Here is a 14,063-nt window from a genome sequence, read left to right on the forward strand (position 1 = left end):
GAATCAAGCTGGAGAACACTTCCGGATGGAGTTCCCACTCCCCCGGATGAAAGGTCTGCCTGCTCAAGAAATCCGCCTCCCAAATGTCCACCCCTGGGATGTGAATCGCTGACAGACAGCAAGAATGGGTTTCCGCCCACTGGATTATTTTGGTTACTTCGGTCATCGCTAAGGAACTCCTCGTTCCTCCCTGATGATTGATGTAAGCCACAGGAGTTATGTTGTCCGACTGGAACCGGATAAACCGGACCGTGGCTAACTGGGGCCAGGCCAGATGAGCATTGAAAATCTCTCTAAGTTCCAGAATGTTTAGAGGAAGAACAGAATCTGACTGAGTCCAAGCTCCCTGAGCTTTAAGAGAGCCCCAGACTGCTCCCCAACCTAGAAGGCTGGCATCTGTTGTCACAATCACCCAAGATGGTCTGCAAAAGCAGGTTCCCTGGGGGAGATGCTCCAGAGACAACCACCATTGGAGAAAATCCCACGTCTCCTGCCCCAGTAGTATTCGAGGAGACAAGTCTGCATAATCTCCGTTCCATTGCCTGAGCATGCTTAACTGCAGGGGTCTGAGATGGAACTGAGCAAACGGGATGATGTCCATTGCCGCCACCATCAGCCAGATTAACTCCATGCACTGAGCCACTGACGGCCGAGGAGTGGACTGAAGGACTCGGCAAGTATCGATAATCTTTGATTTCTTGACTTCTGTCAGAAAAATCTTCATAGACAGGGAGTCTATTATGGTTCCTAAGAAAGTTACCCTTGTATTTGGGACTAAGGAACTCTTTTCCAAATTTACCTTCCACCCATGAGTTCATAGGAAGGACAACACCAAGTCCGTGTGGGATCTTGCTAGTTGAAAGGATGGCGCCTGGACTAGGATGTCGTCCAGATAGGGCACCACTGCAATGCCCCAAGATCGAAGCACCACCAACAGAGATCCCAGAACCTTTGTGAAAATTCTGGGAGCTGTGGCAAGACCGAAAGGAAGAGCCACGAACTGGAAGTGTCTGTCCAGAAAGGCAAACCTTAGAAACTTGTGATTTTCCCTGCAAATGGGAACATGTAGGATCAAGGGAAGAATGGAACGAATAGTTTCCATCTTAAAGGACGGTACTCTGAGAAATTTGTTTAGACTCTTGAGGTCTTAAATTGGTCTGAAGGTTCCCTCCTTTTTGGGAACCACGAACAGATTGGAATAAAACCCCAGACCCTGTTCCTGTACTGGAACAGGAACAATCACTCCCAGGGCAAAGAGGTCTCCTACACAGTGTAAGAACGCCTCTCTCTTTGTGTGGTCTGCAGATAATCTTGAAAGTAGAAACCTGCCTCTGGGAGGAAAACTTTTGAACTCCAATTTGTATCCCTGAGACACTATTTCTATTGCCCAGGGATCCTGAACATCCCGAACCCAAGCCTGAGCGAAGGAGGAAAGTCTGCCCCCTACCAGATCCGGTCCCGGATCGGGGGCATGACCTTCATGCTGTCTTGGATTCAATAGCAGGTTTCTTGGATTGTTTACCCTTATTCCAAGACTGGTTGGGTCTCCATGCAGGTTTAGATTGTTCCTGCTTAGAGGAGGAAGAGGAAGAATTTCCCTTGAAATTTCAAAAGGGACGAAAATTACTCTGTCATCCTTTTTGTTTGTTTCTCTTATCCTGAGGGAGGTGATGACCCTTACCTCCCGTGATAGAGATAATTTCCGTCAGGCCAGGTCCAAACAAGGTCTACCCCTTGTAAGGAATCGCTAGAAGCTTAGACTTAGATGACACATCCGCAGACCAAGGCTTTAACCATAAGGCTCTGCAAGCAAGAATAGAGAAACCCGAAACCTTAGCTCCCAGTTTAATCATTTGAAGGGAAGCGTCCGTAATAAAGGCATTAGCTAGTTTAAGAGCCTTTATCCTATCTTGGATCTCATCCAAAGAAGATTCTGTCCTGAGGGCCTTAGACAGAGCATCGAACCAATACGCCGCCGCACTAGTGACGGTGGCAATGCACACAGTTGGTTGCCATTGCAGACCCTGGTGTACATATATCTTCTTGAGTAAACCCTCTAACTTTTTATCCATATGATCTTTGAAGGCACAACTATCCACTATGGGAGTAGTAGTTCTCTTAGCTAAGGTGGAAACGGCCCCTTCCACCTTAGGTACTGTTTGCCGAGCCTCTTTGATAGAGTCGGCTATGGGAAACATCTTCTTAAAAATAGGTGAGGGAGAAAAAAGGTATACCCGGTCTCTCCCACTCCTTAGCAATGATCTAAGAAGCTCGTTGAGGAACTGGAAATAGGTCTGTGTAAGAAGGAACCTCAAAATATTTGTCCAGTTTACTAGACTTCTTAGGGACAACCACAACTGTTGAGTCACTGTCGTCCAAGGTAACTAAAACCTCCCTGAGTAACAGACTAAGGGTGTTCTAGTTTAAACCTAAAAGAAACCACCTCCGAGTCTGTCAGAGGTAATAAACTCTCTGAATCTGAAATTTCCCCTTCAGATGCTACGGCAGTACCCTCCTCTTCAGGTCGTTGGGAAGATATCTCCGAAATTGCAACAATTACGTCAGAAACCTAGCTTACTGAATGTCTGACTTTCCTCTTACGTTTGCCCTGCAACATTGGAAAAGCAGATAAAGCATCAGAAATAGTAGAAGACATGAGAGAAGCTATGTCTTTTAAAGTAACCCCAGAAGGGACTATAGCGGAAGCGCAGGGCACTGCTTGTGAGGGCGGTAACATTTGGGACGCTTGGGGAGAAAGCTGCGGCATATATTGACCCTCATCATTAGACTCTTCGACAACATCCGCCTTAGAGGAGATTGGCTCTGAAAAAATCTTTTCCCTATAATTCAAAGTCCTCTCAATACATGAGGGACAGAAAGGGATTAGTGGTTCCACATTGGCGTCAAAACATAAGGAGCAAGTGACCTCTTGCAAGTCCGCTTGGTCCATGCTTGTTCACAATTGGCCAAATAGCAAATAAAAAATGTTAAATTTATCTGTAAATATTAAATAGAAAAACTGTTAATGTCTCTTTAAATTCAAAACAGTTTCTTTTTTACTGCAAACCGTTCAGTTTAGCAAACAACGTTTAAATGAAAAATTACACCTCTGCACCGCAGCAACTCCGCTGAGGTGCTCCTACCTGACTGAAGATCAGTTAATTTCACCTTTTATCAGCTCCAGACGATCTGTTTAGCGCTGCTAAAAAGGAAATACCGTTCCTATACTAGAAACGCATGCTCTGCTTCCCCATGCGTCTCTAGAACAGACCGGACAAATCCTTCGTAATGTCGCTCCCTCAGAACTGAAGCGCAAATAAAGTGGCGCGCAAACAGGAAGGACCACCCATCGTGGGCGTTAACCAATGCCGAAACTATCCCGCTCGTCAAAGTCCGTAAACAGTGTGAAACCACCAGAGCCATAACCAGCCTTACTCCAGCCCCAGCTGCCAAAATACTCTCCACCCCAGGAAAGATTGTAATGTCCCTAATATAAAGAGCCACCTTCCCCGTGAGTGTCCCTTATGTTCAGAGTGTGCTTACTTTTTTTCTGAGTCTCCTTACTATTTCAATGTGCCCCAGAAAATTAGCACTTACCTTAGCTTCTGCCTGGCAGCAAGGCAGCTCTCAGGCTTGAGAGGTCCTCTCCCTCACATCGACCTGAGGAGAATAAAATGCTGAGTAAGTGTTTACCTCAAACTGAAGGATATAGGGCAGCAGAAAACATGGGAGGCGCAGTGAGAATTATGTCCCACAAGTTCCCATTGCTCTAAAGCTACCAATGATCTACTGAAGAGACTGATATGTACTACAGCTAAACCCTAGAACAAAGCAGCACAATCTTGCACTACTGTAAAAATAAACTCTTGATTGAAGAATCTATACTAACACCTCACTTTACCACTTCCTATCACTAACGTAGGCATAGAGAATGACTGGAGTGGGAGGGAAGGGAGGAGCTATTTAACAGCTTTGCTGTGGTGCTCTTTGCTGCCTCCTGCTGACCAAGAGGTGAATATCCCATTAGTAATTAAGATGATCCGTGGACTCATCGTGTCATAAAAAAGAAATTAACATTAACTCAAAAAAAACATAATTTATGCTTACCTGATAAATTTATTTCTCTTGTAGTGTATCCAGTCCACGGATCATCCATTACTTGTGGGATATTCTCCTTCCCAAAAGGAAGTTGCAAGAGGATCACCCACAGCAGAGCTGCTATATAGCTCCTCCCCTAACTGTCATATCCAGTCATTCGACCGAAAACAAACAGAGAAAGGAGAAACCATAGGGTGCAGTGGTGACTGTAGTTTAATTAAAATTTAGACCTGCCTTAAAAGGACAGGGCGGGCCGTGGACTGGATACACTACAAGAGAAATAAATTTATCAGGTAAGCATAAATTATGTTTTCTCTTGTTAAGTGTATCCAGTCCACGGATCATCCATTACTTGTGGGATACCAATACCAAAGCTAAAGTACACGGATGATGGGAGGGACAAGGCAGGATTAAGCGGAAGGAACCACTGCCTGAAGAAGCTTTCTCCCAAACACAGCCTCCGAAGAAGCAAAAGTATCAAATTTGTAAAATTTTGAAAAAGTGTGAAGCAAAGACCAAGTCGCATACCTTGCAAATCTGTTCAACAGAGGCCTCATTTTTGAAGGCCCAGGTGGAAGCCACAGCTCTAGTAGAATGAGCTGTAATCCTTTCAGGGGGCTGCTGTCCAGCAGTCTCATAGGCTAGGCTTATTACGCTCCAAAGCCAAAAGGAAAGAGAGGTTGCCGAAGCTTTTTGACCTCTCCTCTGTCCAGAGTAAACGACAAACAGGAAAGATGTTTGACGAAAATCCTTAGTAGCTTGTAAGTAAAACTTCAAGGCACGGACTACGTCCAGATTATGTTAAAGACGTTCCTTCTTTGAAGAAGGATTAGGGCACAACGATGGAACAACAATCTCTTGATTGATATAATTGTTAGAAACCACCTTAGGTAAAAACCCAGGTTTGGTACGCAGAACTACCTTATCTGCATGAAAAATCAGATAGGGAGAATCACATTGTAAGGCAGATAGCTCAGAGACTCTCCGAGCCGAGGAAATAGCCATCAAAAACAGAACTTTCCAAGATAAAAGTTTAATATCTATGGAATGAAGGGGTTCAAACGGAACTCCTTGAAGAACCTTAAGATCCAAGTTTAAGCTCCACAGGGGAGCAAGAGGTTTAAACACAGGCTTAAATCTAACCAAAGCCTGGCAAAATGCCTGGACGTCTGGAACCTCTGCCAGACGCTTGTGCAAAAGAATAGACAGAGCAGAAATCTGTCCCTTTAAGGAACTAGCTGATAATCCTTTGTCCAAGCCCTCTTGGAGAAAAGACAATATTCTAGGAATCCTAACTTTACTCCATGAGTAAGTCTTGGATTCACACCAATAAAGATATTTACTCCATATCTTGTGGTAGATTTTCCTGGTAACAGGCTTTCGTGCCTGTATTAAAGTATCAATGACTGACTCGGAGAAGCCACGCTTTGATAGAATCAAGCGTTCAATCTCCATGCAGTCAGTCTCAGAGAAATTAGATTTGGATGATTGAAAGGACCTTGTATCAGAAGGTCCTGTCTTAGAGGCAGAGTCCATGGTGGAAAGGATGACATGTCCACTAGGTCTGCATACCAAGTCCTGCGTGGCCACGCAGGTGCTATCAGAATCACTGATGCTCTCTCCTTTTTGATTTTGGCAATCAGTCGAGGGAGCAGAGGAAACGGTGGAAACACATAAGCCAGGTTGAAGAACCAAGGCGCTGCTAGCGCATCTATCAGCGTCGCTTCTGGGTCCCTGGACCTGGATCCGTAACAAGGAAGCTTGGCGTTCTGGCGAGACGCCATGAGATCCAACTCTGAATCAACTGAGCAAACACCTCCGGATGGAGTTCCCACTCCCCCCGGATGGAAAGTCTGACGACTTAGAAAATCCGCCTCCCAGTTCTCCACGCCTGGGATATGGATTGCTGACAGGTGGCAAGAGTGGTACTCTGCCCAGCGAATTATTTTTGAGACTTCTAACATCGCTAGGGAACTCCTGGTTCCCCCTTGATGGTTGATGTAAGCCACAGTCGTGATGTTGTCCGACTGAAATCTGATGAACCTCAGTGTTGCTAACTGAGGCCAAGCCAGAAGAGCATTGAATATCGCTCTTAACTCCAGAATATTTATTGGAAGGAGTTTCTCCTCCTGAGTCCACGATCCCTGTGCCTTCAGGGAATTCCAGACTGCACCCCAACCTAGAAGGCTGGCATCTGTTGTTACAATTGTCCAATCTGGCCTGCGAAAGGTCATACCCTTGGACAGGTGTACCCGAGACAACCACCAGAGAAGAGAATCTCTGGTCTCTTGATCCAGATTTAGCAGAGGGGACAAATCTGTGTAATCCCCATTCCACTGACTCAGCATGCATAATTGCAGCGGTCTGAGATGAAGGCGCGCAAATGGCACTATGTCCATTGCCGCTACCATTAAGCCGATTACCTCCATACACTGAGCTACCGAAGGGCGCGGAATGGAGTGAAGAACACGGCAAGCATTTAGAAGTTTTGATAACCTGGACTCCGTCAGGTAAATTTTCATTTCTACAGAATCTATAAGAGTTCCTAAGAAGGAGACTCTTGTGAGTGGGGATAGAGAACTCTTTTCCTCGTTCACTTCCTACCCGTGCGACCTCAGAAATGCCAGAACTATCTCTGTATGAGACTTGGCAACTTGAAAGCCTGACGCCTGTATCAGGATGTCGTCTAGATACGGAGCCACCGCTATGCCTCGCGATCTTAGAACCGCCAGAAGAGAGCCCAGAACCTTTGTAAAGATTCTCGGGGCTGTAGCCAACCCGAAGGGAAGAGCTACAAATTGGTAATGCCTGTCTAGAAAGGAAAACCTTAGAAACCGATGATGATCTTTGTGAATCGGTATGTGAAGGTAGGCATCCTTTAAGTCCACTGTGGTCATGTACTGACCTTCTTGGATCATGGGTAGGATGGTCCGAATAGTTTCCATTTTGAAAGATGGAACTCTGAGGAATTTGTTTAAGATCTTTAGATCCAAAATTGGTCTGAAGGTTCCCTCTTTTTTGGGAACCACAAACAGATTTGAATAAAAACCCTGTCCTTGTTCCGTCCGCGGAACTGGATGGATCACTCCCATAACTAGGAGGTCTTGCACACAGCGTAGGAATGCCTCTTTCTTTATCTGATTTGCAGATAGCCTTCAAAGATGAAATCTCCCTTGTGGAGGGGAAGCTTTGAAGTCCAGAAGATATCCCTGAGATATGATCTCCAACGCCCAGGGATCCTGAACATCTCTTGCCCACGCCTGGGCGAAGAGAGAAAGTCTGCCCCCTACTAGATCCGTCGCCGGATAGGGGGCCGTTCCTTCATGCTGTCTTAGAGGCAGCAGACGGCTTTCTGGCCTGCTTGCCTTTGTTCGAGGACTGGTTAGGTTTCCAGGCCTGCTTAGATTGAGCAAAAGTTCCCTCTTGTTTTGAAGCGGAGGAAGTTGATGCTGCACCTGCCTTGAAATTTCGAAAGGCACGAAAATTAGACTGTTTGGCCTTTGCTTTGGCCCTGTCCTGAGGAAGGGTGTGACCCTTACCTCCAGTAATGTCAGCAATAATTTCCTTCAAACCAGGCCCGAATAAGGTCTGCCCCTTGAAAGGAATGTTGAGTAATTTAGACTTCGAAGTCACGTCAGCTGACCAGGATTTAAGCCATAGCGCCCTACGTGCTTGGATGGCGAATCCGGAATTCTTAGCCGTTAGTTTAGTCAAATGAACAATGGCATCAGAAACAAATGAGTTAGCTAGCTTAAGTGTTCTAAGCTTGTCAATAATTTCAGTCAATGGAGCTGTATGGATGGCCTCTTCCAGGGCCTCAAACCAGAATGCCGCCGCGGCCGTGACAGGCGCAATGCATGCAAGGGGCTGTAAAATAAAAACTTGTTGAATAAACATTTTCTTAAGGTAACCCTCCAATTTTTTATCCATTGGATCTGAAAAAGCACAACTGTCCTCAACCGGGATAGTAGTACGCTAAAGTAGAAACTGCTCCCTCCACCCTTAGGGACCGTCTGCCATAAGTCCCGTGTAGTGGCGTCTATTGGAAACATTTTTCTAAATATAGGAGGTGGGGGAAAAGGCACCCCCGGTCTATCCCACTCCTTGCTAATAATTTCTGTAAGCCTTTTAGGTATAGGAAAAACATCAGTACACACCGGTACTGCATAGTATTTATCCAGCCTACACAATTTCTCTGGTACTGCAACTGTGTTACAGTCATTCAGAGCAGCTAATACCTCCCCAAGCAACACACGGAGGTTCTCAAGCTTAAATTTAAAATTAGAAATCTCTGAATCAGGTTTCCCCGAATCAGAGATGTCACCCACAGACTGAAGCTCTCCGTCCTCATGATCTGCATATTGTGACGCAGTATCAGACATGGCCCTTACAGCATCTGCGCGCTCTGTATTTCTCCTAACCCCAGAGCAATCGCGCTTGCCTCTTAATTCAGGCAACCTGGATAATACCTCTGACAGGGTATTATTCATGATTGCAGCCATATCCTGCAAGGTAATCGCTATGGGCATCCCTGATGTAATTGGCGCCATATTAGCGTGCATCCCCTGAGCGGGAGGCGAAGGGTCTGACACGTGGGGAGAGTTAGTCGGCATAACTTCCCCCTCGTCAGAATCTTCTGGTGATATTTCTTTTATAGTTAAAGACTGATCGTTACTGTTTAAGGTGAAATCAATACATATAGTACACATTCTCCTATGGGGCTCCACCATGGCTTTCAAACATAATGAACAAGTAGTTTCCTCTGTGTCAGACATGTTTAAACAGACTAGCAATGTGACTAGCAAGCTTGGAAAACACTTTAAACTAGTTTACAAGCAATATAAAAAACGTTACTGCACCTTTAAGAAACACAAATTTTGTCAAAATTTGAAATAACAGTGAAAAAAGGCAGTTACACTAACAAATTTTTACAGTGTATGTAACAAGTTAGCAGAGCATTGCACCCACTTGCAAATGGATGATTAACCCCTTAATACCCAAAACTGAATAATAAAAGACAAAAACGTTTTGTTTTTTTTTTTTTGTTTTTTTTTCAAACAGTCACAACAACTGCCACAGCTCTACTGTGGCTTTTTACCTCCCTCAAAAACGACTTTGAAGCCTTTTGAGCCCTCCAGAGATGTCCTGGATCATGCAGAGGGAAGCTGAATGTCTGTCAGTACTTTTATCTGCACAGAAAAGCACTAAAAAAGGCCCCTCCCACTCATATTACAACAGTGGAAAGCCTAAGGAAACTGTTACTAGGCAAAATTCAAGCCAGCCATGTGGAAAAAAACTAGGCCCCAATAAGTTTTATCACCAAATACATATAAAAACGATTAAACATGCCAGCAAACGTTTTATATTACATTTTTATAAGAGTATGTATCTCTATTAATAAGCCTGATACCAGTCGCTATCACTGCATTTAAGGCTTTACTTACATTAGTTCGGTATCAGCAGCATTTTCTAGCAAATTCCATCCCTAGAAAAATATTAAAGGATTACTTTCTGTTATAATTTTTAAGCCAAACAACTAACATATTAAAGTTAATAAACATTAATTAAAACCTACTGACCTATATTTTCTCCAAAACGAAGTTTCATAACGTTATAAAAGTTATATCTTTTATTCCCCGATGATGTCACGTTATCCTGCCCACTATTTTCAGCACTGTGTGTTCAAAATACTTAAACCAATGAAATTGTGTTTAAAGCGCCATTTTGAAACCTAGGTATTGTAAACGGATTGGTACAGAGCAAAGGATACCCACGGAGTGGGTTTGGAAAACAATTAAATTTGCAGACAAGATTTCTGATATACGGTAGAGATATGTTAATGAAATGCTATTGATAAAAAGCGTATTTGGGGTAGTTAGTTAGTAACAGACAAAGAAAATATTTACTTACAGTGGCCCTTTAACTGCACATACCTTATTGCAGGAAAACCTGCACGCCATTCCCTCTCCGAAGTTACCTCACTCCTCAGAATATGTGAGAACAGCCATGGATCTTAGTTACTTCTGCTAAGATCATAGAAAACGCAGGCAGATTCTTCTTCTAAATACTGCCTGAGATAAACAGTACACTCCGGCACCATTTAAAAATAACAAACTTTTGATTGAAGAATAAACTAAGTATAAAACACCACACTCCTCTTACGACCTCCATCTTGGCTGAGGCTTGCAAGAGAATGACTGGATATGACAGTTAGGGGAGGAGCTATATAGCAGCTATGCTGTGGGTGATCCTCTTGCAACTTCCTGTTGGGAAGGAGAATATCCCACAAGTAATGGATGATCTGTGGACTGGATACACTTAACAAGAGAAAAAATATTGCCAGTCAAGGTAGCATTATGAAGTAGCAGGGTGAGGGCAGTGTAATATTTTCTAATATTATATTGTTTTCTGCTATCCAAAGAACAAATTAATTGCATAATTTAACATAAATGTATTTAATGATAATTTGTGCAATGAAAATTGAACATTTTTAATTTTGGCAAATTTTAGCTTATTATTAGCGAGGTGTCAGTAAAATTAGCCGGCTGGTGCACCCGCTAAAAAGGGCATGGGGAGAGCACTGGAATGTAATGGTAGTAAAATACTCCATATAGTCCATATCTTTTATTAGTTTATGTACACTACTATGTAACGATGTGACTCACATATTCTACCAAAACTACATTTTATTTCATGCATGTTACAGACACAAAAAAGACTCACCAAGTACAGGTTTATAAAGGTTGGTTAGCTTAGTAAATGATGGGAATAAATGATGTAGATAATACTTTCTAAATAGATTAAATAGAAATTTGAATCCTGTGTCCTGGTTTTCCTTATTTCTCCAAGATAAACTTGCAGCCTGAAAAATATTAAATACACATTTTGGTAAGTTATAAAAAGTAAGAAAGAAAAAGGAGGAAGAAAAACCATTGTAAAGGGACAGTAAAGTCAAAATTAAAGTGAATGTAAAGTTTGATGATAAAGTGCCTGTTTTTTTAAAATTCGATTAAAAACAGGGGCACTTTAATTCATCAAAATTTACATTTCCCTTGTGTTGTGGAAATACCTTTTAATCTTGATAGCAGATGCATTGCATCCTCCGTCCGTCGCAAAGCCTCTTCCTGGGTCTAAAATGAGGAATCCGGCATCCTCCAATCAAGGCGATGAATCAGACACTGATTCCCCTGGAGGATGACCGGTCCGTCATTTATGACGTAGGAAGAGGCTTGCGACGACCGGGGGAAGCTGGAGCGGCTGTCAGGATTAAAAGGTACGTATTTTCACAACACAAGTGAAATGTAAATTTTGATGAATTAAAAGTGCCCCTGTTTCTAATCTAATTTTTAAAAAACGGGCACTATATCATAAAAATGTACATTCTCGTTAAACTTTCATGATTCAGATAGCGCATGCGATTTTAAACAACTTTCCAATTTACTTCTTTTATCAAAATTGCTTCTCTCTCTTGCTATCTTTCATTGAACAGTAAAACTAGGTAGGCTCAGAAGAGCTAAGTAGTGTGCACGTGTCTTTAGTACTCTATGGTGGCAGTGTTTTGCAACATTAATGTTTTAATGTCTTTTAATATCTTTCAATGTCTCACATTTTGTAATAAATTTGTTTCTGATGGGTGTAATTTTAAAGAAAATTAACCAAAATGTATAAACTATCAGGTTATCTTTAGTATATTTTTAATCTGCGCAGCATGTAATGAAGTAATATTTCTTTTGTAAAAAGTTCATATACATAGTAAACAAAACATATTCAGTACTGAATATTGATACCAGATTAATAACATGCAATACTTCAGGCATTAGTTAAAATGTTTAATTTAAAGGAATGGTCTATTCAAAATTAAACTTTCATGATTCAGACAGGCAATTTTAAACAACTTTCTAATTTACTACTATTATCAATTTTTTCTTTGTTCTCTTGGTATCTTTATTTGAAAAAGCAAGAATGTAAGCATAGGAGTCGGCCCATTTTCGGTTCAACACCTGGGTAGCACTTTCTGATTGGTGTCTAAATGTAGCCACCTATCAGCAAGCGCTACCCAGGTTCTGAACCAAAAATGGGCAGCCTCCATAGCTTACATTCAAATAAAGATAACAAGAGAACGAAGAAAAATTGAATGATCGCCGTTCCACTGTCTCAACATGCACAATTGAAGAGGTCTGAGATGGAACCTGGCAAAAGGGATGACGTCTATGCTGGAGACCACAAGCCCGATCATCTCCATACACTGAGCCGCCGAAGGGCTTGAGGAGGACTGAAGGGCAAGACATGTGGATGCAATCTTCCTGTGTCGTTGATCTGTGAGAAAAATCTTCATGGACATAGAGTCTATTATCGTGCCCAGGAACTCCACCCTGTTTCTGGGAACCAGGGAACTCTTTCCTGAGTTGATATTCCAACCGTGAGCTTGGAGCAAGAAAAGGAGAGCCCTTGAATAATCCTCTGCTAGGCTGAACGACGGCGCGTGGACAAGGATGTCATTCAAAAAAGGTGCCACAGCAATGCCCCTGGATCTGGCCACTGCAAGGAGTGCCCCTAGAACCTTTGTGAAGACTCTCGGGGCCGTCGCCAGACTGAAGGAAAGGGCCACAAACTGGAAATGCTGGTCCAGAAACGCAAATCTTAGGAACTTGAAGTGGTCCCTGTGAATTGGAACATGAAGGTAAGCATCCTTCAAGTCTATTGTCGTCATGAACTGCCCCTCTTGAACTAGGGGCAGAATAGATCTGTTTGTTTTCATCTTGAACGACAGAACAGCAAGAAACTTGTTTAAACACTTTAGGTCCAGGATAGGGAAGAACCATCCCCCCTTGTTTGGAACCACAAAAAGATTTGAATAGTACCCTAGACCCCTTTCTGCTTGGGGTACTGGTACGATAACACCTAGAGAGGAGAGATCCCTCACACATTCTAGAAAGGCCTCTCTTTTCCGGCCTTGAAGACAGGTTTGACAGGAGGAATCTGCCCCTGGGCAGATGGGACCTAAATCCTATCCTGTAACCCTGCGCGACAACCTCCAGAACCCAAGGGTCCTGAACGTCCTGCAACCAAGCTTCGAAGGACAGACAATCTGCCCCCTACTTGGTCCGGTGACTGGTCGGGGGCCGACCCTTCATGCCGATTTTGTCTCGGCGGGCTTCTTGTTCTGCTTGGACTTGTTCCAAGACTGAGCAGGCTTCCAAGTTCCCTTAGACTGATCCGCTTTCGTGGCGGGCTGTTGGCCCTGGGTCTTGTCCGCACGAAAGGGACGAAAAGTAGATCCTTTAGGCTTAGCCTTCTTATCCTGCGGTAGGAAAGATCCCTTGCCTAGCGTAACCGTGGATATGATTGAATCCAAACCTGGACCGAACAGAATCTTTCCTTGAAAAGGCAGGGACACTAGCCTCGACTTAGAGGTCGTGTCCGCAAACCAAAACTTTAGCCACAGAGCCCTGCGAGCTAAAACGGAGAATTCTGAAACCTTTGCGTTCAGGCAAATAATTTGCATATTGGCATCACAAATTAAAGAATTGGCGGCCCTTAACACCTTAATCTTATCCTGTATCTCATCAATGGAAGTCTCCCTCTCGACCATATCACACAGGGATTCACACCAATATGCTGCAGCTCTGGCAACCGTAGCTACAGCCGCTGCCGGTTGAAAAACAAACCCTGTGTGCTGAAACATCTTCCTTAACATGTTTTCCAACTTTTTATCCATGGGCTCTTTAAACAACGAACTATCCTCAAGAGGAATAGTAGTTTGTTTCACGAGCGTGAAAATAGCACCATCCACCTTAAGGACAGTCCCCCACAGCTCGAGCTGAGAGGCCGGGACAGGGAACAGTTTCTTAAAGGAAAAAGAAGGGGAAAAAGAAGAAACTAATCGCTCCCAATCATTCTTAATAATATTAGCCATCTTAAGAGGAACCAGGAAGGTCTGAGGCACCACCCTGTCCTCGTATACC

General features: G+C 43.4%; 1 protein-coding gene across 2 annotated transcripts in view; it reads right to left on the reverse strand.

Annotated features, from left to right (window-relative positions):
• Positions 1-14,063, reverse strand: part of RALGAPA2 (Ral GTPase activating protein catalytic subunit alpha 2) — a 1,332,894-nt gene that overhangs the window by 1,075,419 nt on the left and 243,412 nt on the right. For both annotated transcript variants that reach the window (XM_053712011.1, XM_053712010.1), the window contains exon 8: positions 10,822-10,960. In XM_053712011.1, the coding sequence (XP_053567986.1) occupies positions 10,822-10,960 (139 nt within the window). The remainder of the gene's footprint in view (positions 1-10,821; positions 10,961-14,063) is intronic.

Source organism: Bombina bombina, chromosome 4, assembly GCF_027579735.1.
Source record: "Bombina bombina isolate aBomBom1 chromosome 4, aBomBom1.pri, whole genome shotgun sequence".
NCBI lineage: Eukaryota > Metazoa > Chordata > Amphibia > Anura > Bombinatoridae > Bombina > Bombina bombina.